The following is a 22,127-nucleotide window of genomic DNA, read 5'->3' as shown; positions in this document are numbered from 1 at the left end:
GTGTTGGGTCTTCATTTCTGTGTGAGGGCTTTCTCTAGTTGGGGCAAGCGGGGGCCACTCTTCATTGCGGTGCGCGGGCCTCTCACTATCGCGGCCTCTCTTGTTGCAGAGCGCAGGCTCCAGACGCGCAGGCTCAGCAGTTGTGGCTCACGGGCCTAGTTGCTCCGCGGCATGTGGGATCCTCCCAGACCAGGGCTCGAACCCATGTCCCCTGCATTAGCAGGCAGATTCTCAACCACTGTGCCACCAGGGAAGCCCCCCTCCCCCTTGTTTACGTGGGGCATCACACAGCAGGTCAGTGACAGCCCTGGCCAATCTTGAGTCTGTTGCCACCTCTGTGACAAGGTGGGTCAGAAGACGTGGCGCTAGAGGTACAACTACGTCCACAAGAAGGCTGGCAGGAGTAGTTCTGGACCCACGAGATAGATTTTGACATTTATCTGGATTTTATCCCTTAGAACTTTTTTTTTTTTTTTTTTTGCGGTACGCGGGCCTCTCACTGTTGTGGCCTCTCTCATTGCGGAGCACAGGCTCCGGATGCACAGGCTCAGCGGCCATGGCTCACGGGCCCAGCCGCTCCGCAGCATGTGGGATCTTCCCGGACCGGGGCATGAACCCGTGTCCCCTGCATTGGCAGGCGGACTCTCAACCACTGTACCACCAGGGAAGCCCCCTTAGAACTTTTTATACAGTTCTTACCTGGTATATGCGAACAGGCATCTTCTCCACAAAGAGTCCTTTCTTCTCACCCTTTTTAACCAGCTTGGTTAGAATAGAGAGCCGGTCATTGTTAGGCCTATGGGGCCGAGGAGATGACTGAGGTGAAATTTCTGGTGAAGATGGTGCTGACCTAAGAGATGGAATCAGAAAAGTGTTTGTCTAGAATAAAACAGCTATTGTTTTAGTAGTTTGCTACAACCGGATAAACTTAACATAAACAGGGTATTAGACTTAAACTGTATACTTTCCTGATCTAATGTATTAAAATGCAAATTCACAGAAAACAGGACCTTTAAAAAAACTTTTCAGACAGTGCTGGTATAGTATTTATTGGGTTGGCCAAAAGGTTGGTTCGTTTTTTTTCCGTAAGATGGCTGTAGTAGCACTTGGTTGTCTTTAACTTCATTCAGAACAATTTTATTAGACTGTATGTGACAGCTGTCAGATCAGAGTGCATTAAAAAAAAGACTTATCAAAATTGGTGAAAATTTTTGTGTAGCCATTTTAATATTTAAGATGGAAGAAAAAAAGCAACATTTTTGGCAAATTATGCTTTATTATTTCAAGAAAGGTTAAAAAAAGCAACTGAAAGGCAAAAAAAAGATGTGTGCAGTGTATGGAGAAGGTGCTGTGACTGATCGAACATGTCAAAAGTGGTTTGCGAAGTTTCATGCTGGAAATTTCTCGCTGGACAATGCTCCACGGTTGCGGAGACCAGCTGAAGTTGACAGCAATCCAATCGAGACATTAATTGAGAACAATCAACATTCTACCGCGCGGGAGATAGCCGACATGCTCAAAATATCCAAATCAAGCGTTGAAAATCATTTGCACCAGCTGGGTTATGTGAATTGCTTTGATGTTTGGGTTCCACGAAAGTTAAGCGAAAAAAAACCTTCTTGACCATATTTCCACATGCGATTCTCTACTTAAACGTAATGAAAACGTTACATTTTTAAAACAAATTGTGACGGGTGATGAAAAGTGGATACTGTACAATAATGTGGAACGGAAGAGATCCCGAGGCAAGCGAAATGAACCACCACCAACCACACTAAAGGATGGTCTTCATCCAAAGAAGGTGATGTTGTGTATATGATGGGATTGGAAGAGAGTCCTCTATTATGAGCTCCTTCAGGAAAACCAAACGATTAATTCCAACAAATACTGCTCCCAATTAGACCAACTAAAAGCAGCACTCGACAAAAAGCATCCAGAATTAGCCAACATAAAATGCATAATCTTCCATCAGGATAACACAAGACTGCATGTTTCTTTGATGACCAGGCAAAAACTGTTACAGCTTGGCTGGGAAGTTTTGACTCATCTGCCGTATTCACCAGACTTTGCACCTTTGGATTTCCATTTATTTCGGTCTTTACAAAATTCTCTTAATGGAAAAAATGTCAATTCCCTGGAAGACTGTAAAAGGCACCTGGAACAGTTCTTTTCTCAAAAAGATAAAAAGTTTTGGAAAGATGGAATTATGAGTTTGCCTGAAAAATGGCGGAAGATAGTGGAACAAAAGGGTGAATACATTATTCAATAAAGTTCTTGGTGAAAATAAAAAGTCTTTTATTTTTACTTAAAAACTGAAGGCACTTTTTGGCCAACCCAAAACTATGCTCTGGACATAAAGTGTACTCAATAAATGAGATTTAAAAAAAAATCTCAATTCTAGAATGAAATAATTTCTATGCATGTTTCTGAAAACAAAATAACTTCTTGCCAAGGAAATAATGACCAGGTAGCAGCAAGAAAAAAGGTAGAGGGATTTACTTATTTTCTTTTTAGAATTTCTCTCTAGCTTAGCTAATTACCCTTAAATCCCAAACAGCATACTCTGAAGATCACGGTATCACCTACTGCAATCACACAGCAAATTACACAGAGGAGAAACTCACAGAGAGAGGTCCTCAGCTTCCTGCCGCACAACGCTGACTCGACTTTTCTTTGGTAACACAGGGGAGTTCTGATCAGACACCCTTTGGTAGAAGAGCATATAGGCGTTCCAGTATCTTCGGCGTACATCAGTATATGGGTTCGCTTCATAATGAGGCAATAAGAAAAATCTCTTTGTAAATAAAAAAGGTGTTTTGTTTTTTTTTTTGTCTTGACAATCTATAACAAAGGACCTACAAATCCAGCAAGTAATTACTTACTAAATTTGTTAAATGGAAAGCGTAAGTGAAGTGTGTGTCTTTTTAGAGCACTGCTTAAAAATCACTCTGAAGGTGATTCAGAGGGGCAGGGAGTAAGGAGCTGTATGGTAGCAGAGTAGGGGAAAGAAGGTATACATTCCGAGGCATGTGGAAATTTAATCAAAAGGCAAGTAACATTTAAAAATAAGTTCTGTGGCATAGGATGGGATTATAATTGGCCTCACTTAACCATTTCTGCATAGAAGAGCCAAATGCAGGTAAATTTTGGCAATGACACTATGTTCAGCTAATAAAGGTTACTGCCATTAGATGCATGACTACCGTGGTCTGGTGTCAAAATCTAACACTGTGGATCTCATACACGTGGAAAAATTTAAATGCCCCTAGAGTATTTCAAAATCAGGTTTCAAAAATGTCAAGGTCTCTGAAAAATATTTCTGCTTCAAATAGCAAATTCTGATGGGATTCTGTGATGTACTTTTCCTTATATTTTTTCTTCTGGGGGTAGAGTTGTGGAAAGATTCCTTTACCACACTGCATAACAAATAAGGTTTTAAAAACACAGGTGCTAGAAATGTCTTCTCCATTAATCACACCTCTACATGAGTGAAAAGGAAATTTGAAAATTTTAGTGGACTACTACTTCTGAAACTATTTGTAAGGTTGAAATTCTTTCAAGTTGTTCTTTAATATTCATTTCTTCCATTGAACTCACCCTCCGTCCCAGGGCTGTTGTAAGGAATTATTTAAAAAGAATTCCGTAAGCAGCTGGAACCTTTTCACCCTGGCTATCAAGGAGTTCGTGGACCTACATGGCTAGAGCAGTAGTATGTAAAAAAATAAAATCTTTTCTATTTTTATATAAAAAATACTGCTTCCAATTTGATAGAAAACTATAAATTAAGAAAATAAAACTCATGGAAAATATACATTTGCAAATACTTACTTTGATCATAAACTTTTGGTCTATATTCTCCTCCAAAGCATTCGTACTCTAGGGTCTCATCATTTAGGTCAAATTCTTCTATGACTGTGTCATTAAATTTATACCACTTTCCTTTTCCACATCCCCTAGAGCACAGATTTGATAAAACAAATATTATGAAGTTACAAATCAAACATCCCCATCCCCAGCATTTATCTCTATGTATCGTCTACAAATACAGCAGGTAATTACCATTTGAAAACACCTAAGAAAAATATAGCAACAGTTACTTCAATTTCTTAAACAACTTTTCAAATTGAAGGGATAAAACAATTGCAACAACTTTTAAAAATCCAATATGAAATAAGATCAAAGAACAATGTGATATCATTGCACCGTAATGATAAGTGTGGATAACAAAGCAGGGCAGGGAGAGCAGAGGGGAGATACAGGGGGGGCAGGGGGAGTGGAGGAGGGATATAGGAGGGCAGGGGGAGTGGAGGAGGGATACAGGAGGGCAGAGAATGCATAGAAAAGACATAGGAGGATAGGGGTAGCAGAGGAGAGGTACAGCAGGGCAGGGGGAGCAGAGGAGGGACATAGGAAAGCAGGGGGAGTGGAGGAGAGGTACGGCAGGGCAGGGAACGGAGGAGAGACTACTGGAAGGGTGGAGTGAGGGAGCAGTACGAGAACCCCTTACCGCCTGTCCTTGATGAAGGAATAGTAGTGGCCTGCATGTGCCTGCCCACTATGTACAATGACGCCGACAAGTTCGTAGTTTTCTGTAAGGGCAACTTTTTTTCGTGGAGATCCTCCACCTCCCTGATCCATATTTCGCCCGTTTTCACCAACTTCCGAAGATGAATCTTGGCGAGCCATTCCTGAAACTGTGTAAGGCTCCATGTTTAGCATCCAGGGAAACTATTTAAAAAGCAAAAAGAGCACAATGTTGGTTAGTAACATATAGGGTCACACCCAGTTAAGTCTGTACAAAGAAGAGGGATGATGTGTTTTCCTAATTTAAGCTAGGACTACCCTCCAATTCAAGTACACAATTTCAGAATGACTTACAAGTCTAGGAAGGTTTAAGCAGTCTCTTGCTTGAGCATTAAGGAAAGGATTTCACTTCATAGCTGTCACTAGGATGCCTTCTAGAAATGAGGGTTACTGTCTAGAGATCTGCCGGTACCACTAGCAGCAGCTGCTTAAGACGAGGGGCTGTGCACGTCTCAGAATGCTGAGACCACAGCCTTTCACATTTTAGATGAAATTTGAAAATATAAAAAGGAAACAATAAAGGGAGCACAGTAATAATGGTTATTAAAAAAACAAGAAAAAAAAATAAGTTACCCTTATCTGTTCGTCATATTTAATGGAGCGTCCACTCTCCCAGTCAAATCCAAATCTCATCAGGTGGATGACCAAGACACTAGGTAATGACTTAATACAGGTCCTTTTCACTGTTGTTCTCTAAAGAGAAGCAAAACCCAATTATCTCCATGGAGACAATAAAATAACAAAGTAATTAATATGAAGGTCACAGATTTCTACAGGGCTTTCCCATCTCTGTGAACACAAGTCATGACACAATTTAATGGCAATAACAATAGGAGCTTAATACTGATCTTACATAAAACATAAAGACGAAGTCCATGAATAACAAATTAATCTTGTGTTTTGAAAAGGGCAAATGTAATACCTTTTCTTTACACTTTTCACAGTAATACGCATTACTTCCCTCTAGAACTTCTCCTCTAACAAACTGGTCCAAAGAAATTTCCAAACTCTGACAGGAAGTAACTCCTAGATTGAGAGCCATGAAAGCTTCCTCGCGCTCATATCTGCTTAGGAAATAACAGAAACACCATATCAGCAATGGAATTTAAAAACCTTGAAATTACCACAATACTTGAGATTGAACACAGAACTATTGATACATTCCTAATCACTATAATTAACACACACCTTCTTCTCATCCTTCTAAAAGTATACTAAATAAAAATGCCAATTTTTGATCACTTAGAATTGCTTAAAATTATGAATTTCAACAAAGAAATTTTAGAAATGGAAATTAATTCCCTGGAAATGTCACCAAAGAAATTTAATTCAATAAACATTTATAGATCCATTAGGAGATATATCTGCAAACCTCTCAATGAATAAAAAATTTACAACATTCTAGAAGAATCATTTAAAAATGATGGTGATTATTTTCTGATGTCAGTGTTATCTTCACTAACCTGTGAGGACAGTCTTTACAGATCTTCTGATCAGAATAGATGCCCTGAAAAGTATTCTTAAAAATTTGGTCTCTCCCCATTTTCTGTTGAAATAAAAAGTTAAAATTTTAGTTGATGCCTCTAGAACTTTTAGGTTGTTTATACAGAATTTTACTTAGACCTGAGCTAAAGCATAGATTTGAATTTAACCAACAAAATAAAACAAGTCAGCTTGGTAGTTTAAGCTGGGAACTAATGAAAGAATTATAACTCATGAGACCCGCTGCCAGAGTAATGCAAATGATCAGAAAAGGAAGAGGAGCGCCGTCAGCCACACTGATGACAGGATCCAGAAGGATTCAGATGATCCATGATGATCCCGACTCCTTCTCCCCTTGCCACAATTACCAAGCTAGGAGTAACTCTCCACGATTTTCTCTTTTTTCTTGTGGATAGAATGCTACAAATTTATGTTATTTTTATTTAATTTATTTTTTTGGCAGCGCTGTGCAGGTTTCGGGATCTTAGTTCCCCAACCAGGGATCGAACCCGTGCCCCCTGCGGTGGAAGTGTGGAGTCCTAACCACTGGACTGCCAGGGAAGTCCCTATAGGTTATTATTATTATTTTTTCCCAGTTGCGCTGGGTCTTAGTTGCGGCAGGTGGGCTCCTTAGTTGTGGCTCACTGGCTCCTTAGTTGCAGATCGCCAGCTCCTTAGTTGTGGCATGCTAACTCTTAGTTGCAGCATGCATGTGGGATCTAGTTCCCTGACCAGGGATTGAACCCGTGCCCCCTGCAGCAGAACTGTGGAGTCCTAACCACTGGACCACGAGGGAAGTCCCTATGAGTTATTTTTTAAAAAAGAAATGGATAATTTGTGCCTACTGAGAGGAGAGGCAAATGCTGGCAGTGATGGGAAGCTGTCTGTATCTTAGAAGGCAATACCACTTAGGAAGTTTGTGACACATTTTCCTGGATAGAGGTAGGAAGCTTTGGGTCGCACAACCACAAACAACTTTTGAACCTGGTCCTTTTGTACCCTTTGACAGAGCAAAACAGTTCTGCACGGGGCCATCAGTTCACCGGTGACAGCAGCACTCCTCTGAGGCCAGGTTACTTCAATGCAGACACAGAGCATGTAGCCACAAATGGTTATCATTATGGGGTATAGGTTAAGAGTTACATACTTTATCAAGTGTCAGATGAATTAAGAAGAAAATAAATCTATAATCTATAGTGTTCTGTATATGTTTTGATATTCAAACCCAGAAGAAATGAATTACTGTTGTGGTATTAAAGACGATCCCTTTCTGATTTGTCAGTTTCATAGTAATCCCAAATCCTAAACCACTGCTCTCATGTTATAGAGTCTGAGGGAGTTAGAGGGAAAATGAAACTTTTTCTACCTTGAGATATTCATCCATCTGATCGATGAGACTGGTGAAGAATTCATATGCATCCTGTTGTTCTCTCACATAAAGTTCTTTGTTCCACATCTTGAAAATCTATGTAACAAGAATTAAATATGTCGTTACAGGAAAAATAGCAATTTCTGAATGTGGTAGAAAAGGAAAATGAAAGAGTCCTTAAATGCTTCTAAAAACCAAGTTTACTATTAGGGTATAAAAGTTTTTACTGACATGAGATTAGCTTGCATTCAGCCATCTATGTTTTTCCTCAGTCCCTTTATACTAAGTCTATGAAACCATAGAGGGTGAGATCTAAGGCCAGGGAACAGAGTTTCTCTCTTAGAAACTAACCAACCTATAGGGGAAAATATAAGGTAAAACATAGTAAAGCAATGTTTTAGAAGAATGGTCTTTATTTAGAGGTATTAGTGAAATGGGCATAAGTTCAGAGGAATAATTTGAACAAATATTTCAAACAGCTAAACAAGAATAATGGGAAATAGTCAAAACATTTAAGATTAGCAAAACCCTAGAAATTATAAATGACTATTCTCAACATTGTAATCACTTGACTCAAGCTCCAATGCCAAAAAGAATGGTACAGACATTTCTTTTATAGGTTCTTGGCAATGGGATTAGTCTAGAGTCAATAAACAAGACACTAGAGAAAGAATGCAGCCACACTCCAAATACCTAACACCCTTCAATCTAAAGAGTTACTGGGTAAAATACCTTCCAAAAGTTCTCAGGTACATAGTACTGCAGCTTGCTTTCCATCAAATGCCCAAAGAGAGACTGCACTTGGTAGAATACACTATCGTCTGGATTGTCCGTGTCATCATCCACTGAAAGTAATGACTAAAAAGAAATGAACTATATTAAATTACAAATATTCAACTGCTTTCAGAAAATCTTGACTTCTGTATGTGTGAGTACCCACTGCTCCTTCAGAATGGTATGTATGTTTGTATATGGCTGTAACTCTGCATATGTTTAGCTTCAACGCTTCCTAGCTGGTGTAATCATGAATAAATCATCTCTTTGAGCTTCTGTTCGATTATGAGAAACTGGAACTAGTAATGCCAGGATCTCTATAAGAAATAAGTGTGACATGATGACACACAGAATATTCTCAAAACTATTTCATAGCTTTGCTATATCACAAGCTACTAATAGATTATTACAGAATGCTAACGAGAGAGTCTAAATATTTCTAAAATACCAAGTGTTAGTAGCTTTATGGAATACAATTTGAGAATAATTGAGGAGTTCAAAAAGCACATTAAGTCAAATCCATCTGTCAAACAGGCAGCATATTACCTAAGCAGATATACAAAAATATGTGACTATGAACAATGTCATCTATACAGATTTCAGAAGCTACTAGAGAATCTCTAATTATGTCCAGTTTAGTAAACCCCAAAATGCAATATATGAATATGGAACAGTTCTCAGGCAATGTACACATACATCATTTATAACACTAAACAGGAAAGAGGAAGAAAATCACCTCCGGGAGACCAGGTTGCATATACAGCTGTTGGAAGACTGCATTCATGTAACATGTAGCGCCACCATTCCTCAGTCCCACAAACCCTGAGCTGGACCTGCTATCCACTGGGGGAAGGTACTAGGAAAGAGAGGAGCAGAAATAGAGAGAGAGAATTAGTATCTCTGCCACTAGCACATTTCCTTACAGCTTTATGAGATGTCTGAGAGGAAAAGAGAGACACAGATTTATCCATTCAGTGTGTTACGAGTTATGGTAGCAAACCTATGTTCATGAAGTACCTCTGCAGATGCAATACAAATCTAAAACTACTATCTCAATGTTTCCTTTTAGTTCCTAAAGTACCTCACATATATACGAAGCATGTACCTATACATCCACTATGTAGTCTTGCATTTAGTCACTTGATTATCATTCGACAAACATTTCTTAAGAGCACAATGTGCCAGGCATTGTGCCAGGGACATGAGAGAGAGCAGAAATGTATTTAGTGCTTGATCTCAAGGAGCTTACATTATAGTAGGGTATACATTAATTAAGTAAAAATACTGATATATATTTACAAACTGAGGTAGTAATCTGAAAAGTAGGAAGGGTTCTATGAAGTGTTTACTATAAGAATCCTAACCTGTCTGGATAGTCAAGGAAGGCTCATATTCATATTCCTTCCCCTTTTTTTTTTTTTTTTTTTGCAGTATGTGGGTCTCTCACTGTTGTGGCCTCTCCCGTTGCAGAGCACAGGCTCCAGACGCACAGGCTCAGCGGCCATGGCTCACAGGCCCAGCCGCTCCGCGGCATGTGGGATCTTCCCAGACCGTGCCACGAACCCGTGTCCCCTGCATCGGCAGGCGGACTCTCAACCACTGTGCCACCAGGGAAGCCCCTTCCCTTCCTTTTTTGAGAAGGTGAAATTCTTCTATTGAACTTCCTCTAATAAGCATGCCATTAAATAAGTATGTAAACACCCTAGCATTTCACTTAAGGATGATCTGTAACAATGTAGATTCCAGGACAGTATTTTTCTAGGTAGAAATCATCTAGAAAAGGCATCTTGGTTACAAGTTCAACATGGCACTTCAATGGATATTGTAACGACACACTCTGAAATGCTATTACAGCAGAATCTTGGTTCTAATCCTATGACCAGAATCATGTTACCTGCATATATCAAGTACGTGTAACCATGTAATAACTAACCAACTGACAAAACCCTGGAGGTCTTCTGGACTGAAAGGAATTGCTAAATATCACATACTTTTCATTAACATTCAACATGCACTTAGAGCAGGGTGATTTCTAAGATCTAATTAACAGTGTAATTTATTTGTAGTCCAAAGCACAGACTAAAAAAATAGTTATAAAATAAGAAAAACTGGTTCATAACAGTGCTAAAAAGGTAAGTATTTATATGACAAATATTTTCACTATGCTGATATAATCCCTGACTTATTAAAATAAGATTGTCATTTTAATCTGATTATTAAATAAATGCATGTAAAACTTAAAGCATAGCATAAAGTAAGCATTATAAACTAAACAGTTCATACCAAAATAGTTCCCAATTTACGCATTCACATTCCACTTTGCAAGTGCTCTTTCCTCTACTTAGAACACCTGTTCTCACTTCTTTTCCTGCCTAACTTGTATGTTCCACAGTACTCAGCTCAGGCATCCAAAGGGATGAGACTGCCTCTTTATGACGTTAGTGGAAAATGCTTTAGAAGTGTCCTCCCACACTCCTGGTCTGGTATTCCAGGGCATTTGCAGCTCGCTTCCCTCTTGCAGATCCCGACATATACAAAGCTGTCCATGGCTTCTCATGTATGGAATGACCTTCCCACCTTGCTTCAACTGGCTCATCACTCTTAAGGGCTCTATTTTAAATTCCATCATTTCTAAGAAGCTTTCTAAAACACCACCATCTGGTGCTGAAGTGCCTCTCTGTTAGTAGAGCATTCAGGACATACCTCAATCTTAGTGCTGGGTTCTATCTTCATTTCTGAGCTCCAAAAGCCAACAACACCTTAGCGCATAGTAAACTCAATAAATCTTAGTTGAATTTAAGTGAACATAGACTATACTGTGACAGAACCAATGTTTTCTGGAATTTGTAGCTCTAGTGCCTGGCACTGTGCCATGCATAGTTCCTCAAAAAATAGATTCAAATGCTACTTTTTACTGAGAGTAATTATCAACTGACTTGAAAATCTCTCCTCTTTTTTAATCAAAAGGGTACCATTTAGTAATATATTACAGTGTATTAGTGTAATACACTATAGATTATAGTTGATTTGAGTACATGAATTTGATAAGCAAAAGAATAACACTGACTTTCTTTGTGACTAGGATAATGCAAACATAGTTCTAAAATACTATGTTTAAGAGAGCATTCTAAAAAAAATTAAGTGCATTGAGGTCTAGAAAACTTACATCAAACTCCTTGGTAAGAGCAGGATCAGGTTGATGATGCATAGAAAGTAGTTCTTTTGTAATAATCTGAAGATTTGAAGGTGAGCTATCAGCCAGCATTACAAGGACTTCGTAGGCTGCCAATCGGCTATTCACTGTACTACATCTAAAAACAAATGACACAAGTCAATTTCAACAGTGAATAATTTACTTAAGTCGCTCATTAAACTAAATCAACATTTGAAATGAAAATATAAGAGCTGCAATTCCTAAAACAGGGTTAAGTCAGGTCTGATGGCACAACCTAGTAATCTAGTGGGAGGTGCTTACTTAACCAAGGAAGAGACCATGAATACAGGAGGGATGATTATGGTTCAGAGCTAAGTATCTTCTTGGCCTGATGATAAAGTAGCAAATCTTTCAATTATGACTCCAGATTATTATCTAAGGGATGGATCAGCAAGAATAGAAAATAGAGAGTCTGAAAACTTTACCAAAAACACAACATGGAAATAACTATCTTTCAATTAAAGTAGGTAGAAAGAAAGGTTTTTGTAGTTACTGCCCTGAAATTCAAATATCTACATGGCAGAAAGCTATACAAATCAGAATAGATGCCCATAAACATTTGCTGTGCACCTGCAGATAAAAAATTCTTCAAGGACACTAACCAACTTTCTATCTATGAAAATGTGGAGACAGAAATAGTTTGCCAAGTCAACTTGTTTAAAGTGACAATGAGAGATAACCAGCAAGCATTATGCAGGAAACCGAAGGCTTCTTTGCTGCTCACCTTTAGCAGAAATCATTTAGGGGATGGACAGTAATTTCTCACAGTCACCTAAGCCAACCTTGCATTTGTTAGGAGATCACAGGTTAGGAAGGATACACAGAAAAGAGGACATCCAACCTTTGAGAGAAACACTTATGGAGTGGAGTGTGGGAGATGTGTTTAAGAGGGGGTTGAAGGGCATGGAGATCAGAACTGCATCAGGCACTGAGGACAAGAGCCATGGAGCTGGCGCTGTCCTTTGCTTCTTACCTGCATTTCTGGGTTGCAAGGGACAGGTAAAGAATGAATAGAAGGTACCATATATACAGGTTAAACATCAAGAAGTTCTTTTGTTGGTGTGATATAAGAATAGCATTACTTGTGAAAAGACTTTCTGTGTATTTTAAATCTCTTTCTGGCTTTCGTGTTTAGGTGGGACAAGGCTGGGAGTCACTGTGATAAATGAACACCGTTCAGTACACTGGATGAAACACAATGTTTCCTTTTCTATTCAAGGCACTGTATATGAGTAAAAAAAAACACAACTCCTCGTTGACGGATGTATTACTTTTAATAATTACAAATGGAAGAATTCATGAAAAAAATTTCAGTAAAACTGCTGAAAATTTATTTTCTCTGTTCACTGAAAACTGAAATACTCACATGTTTCTACTGCTTTAATAAAAGACTCCCGCAGAGCTAGCACCAAATCTTCCAGAACAAGACTGGGGCAGAGGTAAGGATGGGAGTGACAGTGTGAGGGACACCCCAAGAGTTTTAATGAAGGTTTATTACTTAAAACAGATTTTGCTAATAAGGAATCTCTAGATAGAGAAATATTCACACATGGTAAGATACCTCTTAAGATTCCATAAAATACTGCTTATTATGCCTTGCCCATTTCAATAACCACTGAAATTGTATGGGAATTTTTTTCACTGGTTAAATACCAAATCCTCAGTTCCTTCAGGATTACTCAATTAACTCTGGTTTTCGTGAGAAAAGAATGAGGTTACGTTAGGTTCAGAGTAAATAAGATGGCAGCTTGTAGCTGCCTCTTCCTATTTCCAAGAGTACAAACATCACCCACGAAGGGTCAACATTACAAAAGATCTTTCAACTTTCTACCCATAAAAACTAATATAAAATTTGACTCTAAAATTACCACTGTAATAAATCACTAGCAGTTTTAATGATAAGGACACAGTCAATGCTCAGCAAATCACAAGGTTCATGCACTAAAGCACCTATGCTTTTCTCCTAGCAGAAAGAAACCCTCAAGACTCAGAGCCTGTTTATCTTTACTGCGGAAGCAATTCTTACAACCTCCGTTTCTCCTGGAATTTGTTACTGACCAAGTTAACCACATTATTACTTATTCTTCCATCTTGATGATAGTAATAGTACCAGCTCAGCAATCACTACGTGCCAGGCAGGCTTTATCCTAAGCCCCCTTACATGCATTTCTTTATACAGTGGATAATGTCTTACAAGCTACACACACTCACACGATGGAAGACAAACTCCAAGTTAAGAAAATCTTTTTTGGACTAAAGTTTCGAATTAGAATTTTTACCAAAACTGAACACAACGTGCATTTTCCATACTTTGGATGAAAGTCCTGTTGACTGATGGCGGCACTGCCAGCTGGAGAATGACTATTTAAAATAATTCTAGAAGCTCGGAAAAGGAAGTCATCTAATAATGGTTTAATGAGTGATGAACCTGGAATAGAGCATAATATTCATGTTGAGGATGAACACATATTTTAATTCAAAGATCTTGTCTTGCACTTTCATATCAGAGCAGCAAAGGCACCTGAGGCCACCCAAAGGCAAGGCATTCAATTTAACTTGACGCTCATTTTTTGAGCTCTTATAATACATGGCAAAGATCTGTGGGGCAGAGGAGTGGGGATGGGTGGGAGAGTCGGGACAGGATGCAAAGATAGACAAGCGAAGGAACCTTCCTTTATGAGCTTAAAATAGAGTGAAAGGAGTTAAGCTTTCACTTTAGAAACACAAATGCCAAGAACATCACAAGGCAGACGGTTTGAGTGAATAATTAACTTTTACTTTGGGCATAGGGGAATCCAAATAAAAGTTTTTAAAACTTTAAAAATCTTCAGGTAAAAATGATGTGCCCGGGCTTCCCAGTTGGCGCAGTGGTTGAGAGTCCGCCTGCCGATGCAGGGGACGCGGGTTCGCGCCCCGGTCTGGGAAGATCCCACATGCCGCGGAGCGGCTGGGCCCGTGAGCCATGGCCGCTGGGCCTGTGCGTCCGGAGCCTGTGCTCCGCAACGGGAGAGGCCACAACAGTGAGAGGCCCGCGTACTGCAAAAAAAAAAAAAAAAAAAAATGATGTGCCCATCTCACCCTGGTTTAGAATCACTCTTTTCTATGTATCCCCAATAGCCAAGATTTTTATAGAACTCAGTTTGTGTGATAAAAGTGATAATTAACATCTTGATTTGTCTTCTGAATATAATTTATAATACCAAATATGGTTTTACAAATTATATGTGTATCCCACCATCCAGGGGTGGTGGTTGGGGGCTGCCTCTCCAGACAAGAATTATCCTTAAAAGAGGTAAGACATACAACGGGCTGTATTTATAAAGTATGTAACAGGAAAAAGAGAAGACAAAAACCTACTTTGATTTATAATTTTTATTTGTTGCTAAGTTATGTGAGCCAACTATTTTGAACGCTATAAAATTCTCTATATGGTTTAATGACACAGATAAAATACACCTTAAATTTGTTAGCCACTAAAATTCCAGACAATACCCTACTGTCTGAGGGTCAATTTTCTATGGAACATTTAGCACCTATCTTAGTTTCCCAATTTCACACAACACTATGGCAATAACTGAGAAATGAGGTACTCTATCACATGATAACATGAAGTAATAATTACCAAGCATTTCCTTTTCTGCCCCACAGAGTGAAAGAAGGGTCTTGATGAGCCGTAAGTGTCCTGCCAATAAGATGTTATCTGCTTCACTGGTCTCACACTCAGCTGTGCGATTAGGTTCAAAGTTATCCAGCCAAGTAATCTCATCTTCGAGCATGGTAGCTGGGCTGATTCTTAACTGCTCCATTTCTGAAGCTAAGATGGAAAAACAAAACAAAACGACCTCTCATCCTGAAGAAAGAAGGATTTCTTTTCATGGAGTCAAAATCCTGAATTAAAGTAAGCAGAGACAAGTCTCAATCTTCTACTTCACAGATTTAAAAAAACTGTCATTAATGAACAGCAACTGCCCACAGGACTATGAAGGCTCAACACGCCCTTTCCTTCCCTCCCTCCCTCCCTCTGTCACAAATCACACGGTACTGAGTGCCTCCTCTGTGCAGGTCACGGTGCTGACGCTGGGGGTACAAGATGAAAGGGACACTCCTTGTTCCGAAGAAGCTCCTGTTTGGTGGTGTTAGCAGATGTCCCAGGGAAGAAACCCTTCTAGAGAAGGAAGGGGTCGAGGGGTGAGAGGAGAGCCATCACTCCCACCGTGTCACCTATGCCAAGGGAGGGGGGAGCCCTGTGAGGGAGAGAGGGGTTCACAGCACAGCAGCAGAATCCATGTTTCCAGATGATGGGCCAACCTCCAGAGAACCACTCTTTTGTATTATGTATTCCACTTTCCCCTCCAAACAAGGATTGAAAACAAGATTCCATGTTGGAAGCGGGGATTAGGGAGGAGAGCAGGAGTAATCATGCTCTCTTCCCACTGCACTGCAGGCACAGGCAGGCAAGGCCCCACAGAGTGAGGTGGAAAGGGATACTGCAGGCGACACTGTGCATCCTTGTTTCCTCATTTATGAAATGGGGCTAACACCTACGCTGCAGCGTGCTGTGTATACAGTGTCTAGTATAGGCACTGGCATACAGAAAATGCTCCAAAAATGGCAAATATTGCTTGTTTCAAGACATATTCCTTCCCTGCCCTCAACATCCCATTAAGGGATCTTGGATCCCTTACTTATGGCTCACTGGCACAGCAAAGGCCTACACTAATAACTTGTTCATGCATTCTGAGGATGTATGTGTCTCATACAACTCATGAGTCCAGTTCCCAAGCAGCAAAGCAGAATACCCTCTCGAAGTCCAAGCCAGAGAACAAACCTTCGCTGGCTGCCGCCCAACTTAACACTGAAAGCCTAGTTGAAAAATGCAGTACTAGGCTAGGCTGTTAGATGGACATGTAGTCCATCCACTTCTCTAGATAGTACAGGTCTTATCCCTGAATCAAGACACACAGACTATATCATCTCAGGCTCCAACAAAACCAATTTCACTGCCCTGCTCAGAGCACCATGTCCTCAGCTTTTGAGAGACACTTATGAAACCCAGGAAGGCATCTGCCTTAGAGATGCTGCTGAGGCTTCTTAGTCACTCTGTCTTTATGTGTCCATTACATGAAGACCTTTGTGTGAAGTTTCTTTTAGGTTTGAGTGCTGGGGAAAAGATCTGTTTCTTTTGAGAAGCCATTCTGTTTCTTCCTCTAGGGTACTGAGAACAAACAAACAAATGAGGTTTCCTTTATACCTCGGTCTTCCTCAAAACCTCATTCTGACTGTGTGGGGCTTTTCAGCCTGCACATACACAAGGTATTTTTTTTTTTTTACCTCCTGGTCTTGACATTCTTTTCCAATTAACATTTTTGTTGATCCCGACTTTCATTTTATTTATTTCCTATAGGCAGAAGCAAATCTTTCCTATAAACTTTGTGTAAAGAACAAGGAATAAACTAATGAACTCTTGACTGGAACAACTGAAATTGGTATAGAGGACTCCAACAAACCTTTGCATTATATAAGAGTAAGTACAGATGATTAAAATCTAAACACTCTAACAAAAGAGTTTGTAACAATGATACTGCAAACACCTAACACTAAACAATTACCTGACTTCTATCACTCACTTCTATTACTATCAACATATCTCAGCAGATTCCCTCTTTCCTTCAAACCTTCAAAACTGTCAGAATTGACTATAACGGAAAGACTCTTCTTAATAGTTCTGTATCAGTGTAATTAAAATATGAGCCTTTGACAATTTTTAAAATCAACAAATCTTCTAACACATTAATGGTTGGGTATATAATAGCAGAAGAGATAACTGGTACATGGGTTTACATGCTATTTCCAAGAAAATAAAATTCAACTTCAAACAATAATTTTAATGTTATTTATATCTGAGATACATTAAGTCAGATTTAGAAATGTCTGTCTTTCTTTTCTAGTCCTTCCCAACCCCTCCCCCAACATAAATCAAAGTTAGACATCTACTTACTTGTCAGATCATCTAATAATTGGCACCTCAGATCAAAATACTCCATGCACTGGGATAACAGTCTAAAAAACAGATTTCAGTTATTAAAAAAAGGCTGATTTGAGAATAAAAAAATATTTTCCTTGTACGAATAAGTTCATAAAACAACTGAATAAGAGAATTTTCCTAAGCATAAAATAACTACATCAATTCAACTTCAGTATTTTAGCAAGACACACACTAGTGATTTTACTTATACAGATACAGTATAGGAATAATAATGTAAAGAGAGAAAACTTACTAAATCTATCACATTACATAATGATGTACACACTGACTGCATACATAATACATTGATTAATTTGTTCAAATATCAACTGATACACACTAAGCACCTACTATATGCTTGGAACTGTTTTAGGGGAACAGTGAACGAAGGAGACAGACAACAGATGAAAAATACATACATATGTCAATTGGTGATAAGTGCTAAGAAGCAAAATAAAGTGGATAAAATAAGAAAAAGGTAAATTCTTTTATCTAGGATGATCAATGAAGCTTTTTCTGCAATTACAGAAGTGAAGAGCACAGGTTTTAAAGTCAGGCGGACCTTACTTTTAATCCTGGCTCCACTACTTACAGCTGGGTGTCCAGGGACAATTTATTTCAGTTGTCTCAGTTTTCTGATTTCTAAAATGCTTACTAGAGCATTAGAAATAAATGTGCACACATATACACAAACATAAAGGGCTCAAGAATGCACTAACGATGAGACTACATAATGAACCAAGAACTACGATTATTAAAAAAGTGGGGATAATAAAACTGCCAAACTCATTTGGCCATTGTGAGGATTAAATGATAAATGTATGCAAAGAATTTAGCACACTGTGTGGCACATAATCAGCCCGTGATAACTGCAATTATTATTGCACTACTATTATTGCACTACTATAATTGCACTACTATTATTATGGGAAAATATGTACCAAACTTGGGCATTAAAAAGTTGTGAAATGCAATTTTCAAATTATAAAAACACATAATTAAAAGACCCAATATTGTGTAAAATTAAATGCTTTACATTCAAGAGCTTCTCTGAGAGTGTATGTTAAAAAATTCATTTAATGCTTTCTGTTTCTTTCCCAAAGTTTAGAGGAACTTAATAACAAATCAAACTGTTAATGGTTAGTTATGTTAAATAATCTGACTCTTACAACAAGTAGAAGCACAACAGCTTACTACTTAAAAAATGGCTTACACATTTAAACTAAAGAATCACTGATCTAACTAGTTAATAAAAGGATTATCTGATTTTAGGAAACTTTAGCTAGGAAAAATTGGAATACTAAAGTAAAAAATGTACAAGGGCAAAAAAAGAAGTTTCTATAACTTTTAATCCACATGCCTTTATCAGGGAAAAATCATTCCCTGAAATTCTGGCTTTACATCACTAAAGACTTACTTTTCATGACCAGAAATACACAGCTAATGTCTATCTAATTTAGGTTAAATCTTAATGGTCAACTGCAAGTTTGTACAGCTAATGTCTATCTAATTTAGGTTAAATCTTAATGGTCAACTGCAGGTTTGCAAGTTTTAGTTAAACTAATTGTAAGTTTTAGTTAAATTTTTAAGTTTTATAAATCACTCACAATGATCTCATCTCAGAAACAAAAATCTTAACTTCTTTGTTATTTATAAGTTTATAACATTAAAATAGGCTAGATGCTTCAAAATAACATTTAAGTTGAGACTTAGACATGTGGGCCAGGAACCTCCATATATGAGAGTGTGTGAGAACATAATCAAGGTTGAAACAAACATTTAATCCTGAAATGAAGACTTGCAAACTGATAATATAACTCAGTTCAAAAAAATTCTGAAGATTATATAACTTACAATTAGAAAATATAGGTATTTAAAAAAAAAGTCAGGGACAGATTGGAGAAGAAATCACAAGGAAAATTAGAAAAGATCTTGTGACAAATAAAAATGAAAACACAACATACCAAAAGTTATGGGATGTAGCTTTTGAAAACAGTGCTACTAGGGAAGTTTATTCCTGTATGTGCTTACATTAAAAAGGAAGAATGATCTCAAATCAACAACCTAATTTTACACCTTAAGGAACTAGGAAAAGAAGAACAAATCAAATCTACAGCTAGTAGAAGGAAGAAAATATTAAGAATTAGAGTGAAGATAAATAGAGAATAGGAAAACGATACACAAAATCTACAAAAGCAAAAGCTGGTTCTTCAAAAAGATTAACAAAATGACTCAAAAGAAGAGAGAAGACTCAAATTAATAAAATCAGAAATGAGTGAGGACACTACTACCAATTTATAAGATAGTATATGAGCAAGTGTACACCAAACAAATTGGATATCCCAGACGAAATGGACAAATTCCTAGAAACATAACACTTTGGAAGACTAAATCAGGAAGAAATACTGATTGCTTGCTATCACTAGCAAGAAGATTGAATCAATCAAAAACCTCCCAACAAAGAAAAGCCCTGGACCAGATGGCTTCACTGGTGAGTATTACCCAACAGTTAAAGAAGAATCAATACCAACCCTTCTCAAACTCTTTCCAGAAAACTGAAGAGGAGGGTACACTTCCAGCAAACCTAACTCAACAGTACATTTAAAGGATTTAACACCATGAACAAGTGAGACTGATACCTGGAATGCAAGGATGATTCAAAATATGAAAATCAATCAATGAATATACTACATTAACAGAATGAAGGAGAAAACCCCATGATCACCTCAACTGACATAGGTAAAAAAAATTGACAAAATTTAATGCCCTTTCATGATAAAACACTAAACAAACCAGGAGAGTAAGAAAACTACCTCAATCCAATAAAGGCCATATATGAAAGCCCCACAGATACTATCATGCTCAATGGTGAAAGACTGGAAGCTTTCCCCCACAATCAGGAACAAGGATGCCTACTTTCACTACTTCTATTTAACATAGTATTAAAAGTTCTAAGCAGAGCAATTAGGCAAGAATAAGAAATAAAAGACATCTAAATTGGAAAGACAGAAATAAAATGATCTGTTTGCAGATGACATGATTTTATATATGGAAAACCCTAAAGAGTTCACAAAAAAAACTGTTACAATAAATGAATTCAGCAAAGTTACAAAGATAAAAAATCTGTACATAAAAATCAGTTTCATTTCTACATACTAACAATGAACAAAGAATATGAAAAAAGAAAGACAACAATTCCACTTATAATAGCAACAAAAAGAATAAAATACTTAGGAATCAACTAAACCAAGGGAGCAAAAGACTTGTACGGTGAAAACTACAAACAATGCTGAAAGAAATGAAAGAAGACTTAAATAAATCTAAAGATATCTTATGCTTGTGGATCAGAAGACTAAGTCTTGTTAAGATGCCAATATCCAAAATGATCTACGATTCAATGCAATCTCCATTAAAATATCAATGATGTCTTTCACAGAAACAGAAAAACCCATCCTGAAATTCATATGGAATCTCAAGGGGACCCCCAAAGAGCCAAAACAATTCTGAGAGAGAAGAACAAAACTGGAGGACTCACACTTCCTGACCTCAAGCTTACTACAATGCTACAGCAATCAAAACAGGGAGGTACTGGCATAAAGCCAGACATATAGATCAAGGAATAGGAATAAAGAGCTCAGAAATAAACATGTATGCATGCATCTATGTATGTGTGTAAATATATAATATATATATATATTTTTTTCAAATGATTTTCAACAGAAATGTCAAAACCATTCAGTGGGGAAAGGGCAGTCTTCAAAAAAATGGTGCTGAGATAACTGTATATCCACATGGAAAAGAATAAAGTTGGACCCTTACTTCACATCATACACAAAACAACTCAAAGTGGACCAAAAACCTAAATCTCACAGCTAAACCAATAAAACCCTGAAAAAAACCAGGGGAAAAACTTCCTGACATTGGATCTGTCAGTGATTTCTTGGATATGACACCAAAAGCCCAGGCAACAAGATAAAACAGAGAAACTGGACTTCATTAAAATTAAATACTTTTTGCACATCACAGGACACTATCAAGGAAGTGAAAGAAATCCCACAGAATGGGAGAAAATGTTTGCAAATCATGTATATGATAAGGGATTAATATCCAAAATATATAAAGAACAACAAAAAACAGACAACCTAACTTAAAAATGAGGAAATGGGGGACTTCCCTGGTGGTCCAGTGGTAAAGAATCCGTCTTCCAATGCAGGGGATGCAGGTTTGATCCCTGGTCAGGGAACTAAGATCCCACATGCCACAGGGCAACTAAGCCCACGTGCCATGAACTACAGAGCCCACGCGCTCTGGAGCCTGCATGCCACAACTAGAAAGAGAAAACCCGCATGCCACAACCAGAGAGAAGCCTGCGCACCACAACGAAAGATCCCGCATGCTGCAACTAAGACCCAATGCAGCCAAAAAATAAATAAAATAAAAATAAATTTAAAAAAAAATGAGGAAGAGACTTGAATAGACATTTCTCCAAAGAAGATATACAAATGGCCATATAAGCACAATGACATACTCAAAATCACTAATCATTAGGGAAATGCAAATCAAAACCCTGAGATGCACATCACACCCATCAGGATAGTTAGTAACAAAAGCGAACAGAAAACAAGTGTTGGCAAGGATGTGGAGAATATGGAACCCTTACACATTGCTCGTGGGAATGT

General features: G+C 38.1%; 1 protein-coding gene across 6 annotated transcripts in view; it reads right to left on the bottom strand.

The window, feature by feature from the left end:
- Positions 1 to 22,127, bottom strand: part of USP24 (ubiquitin specific peptidase 24) — a 151,040-nt gene that overhangs the window by 29,242 nt on the left and 99,671 nt on the right. For 5 of the 6 annotated variants that reach the window (XR_007477855.1, XM_033435418.2, XM_033435421.2 and 2 more), the window contains 14 exons: positions 17,422 to 17,483; positions 15,046 to 15,237; positions 13,734 to 13,851; positions 11,376 to 11,520; positions 8,946 to 9,065; positions 8,168 to 8,293; positions 7,433 to 7,531; positions 6,048 to 6,130; positions 5,507 to 5,651; positions 5,158 to 5,277; positions 4,508 to 4,728; positions 3,829 to 3,953; positions 2,625 to 2,766; positions 700 to 850 (listed from right to left, as the gene is read on the bottom strand). Coding sequence is in view for 5 of the 6 variants with exons in the window: in XM_033435418.2 (XP_033291309.1) it covers positions 700 to 850; positions 2,625 to 2,766; positions 3,829 to 3,953; positions 4,508 to 4,728; positions 5,158 to 5,277; positions 5,507 to 5,651; positions 6,048 to 6,130; positions 7,433 to 7,531; positions 8,168 to 8,293; positions 8,946 to 9,065; positions 11,376 to 11,520; positions 13,734 to 13,851; positions 15,046 to 15,237; positions 17,422 to 17,483 (1,849 nt within the window). In the remaining variant the exon portion in view is untranslated. The remainder of the gene's footprint in view (positions 1 to 699; positions 851 to 2,624; positions 2,767 to 3,828; positions 3,954 to 4,507; positions 4,729 to 5,157; positions 5,278 to 5,506; positions 5,652 to 6,047; positions 6,131 to 7,432; positions 7,532 to 8,167; positions 8,294 to 8,945; positions 9,066 to 11,375; positions 11,521 to 13,733; positions 13,852 to 15,045; positions 15,238 to 17,421; positions 17,484 to 22,127) is intronic. The other variant, XM_004273801.4, reaches the window with a different exon arrangement.

Source organism: Orcinus orca, chromosome 1 (genome assembly GCF_937001465.1).
Source record: "Orcinus orca chromosome 1, mOrcOrc1.1, whole genome shotgun sequence".
NCBI lineage: Eukaryota > Metazoa > Chordata > Mammalia > Artiodactyla > Delphinidae > Orcinus > Orcinus orca.
This window is presented reverse-complemented; position numbering and strand designations above follow the sequence as displayed.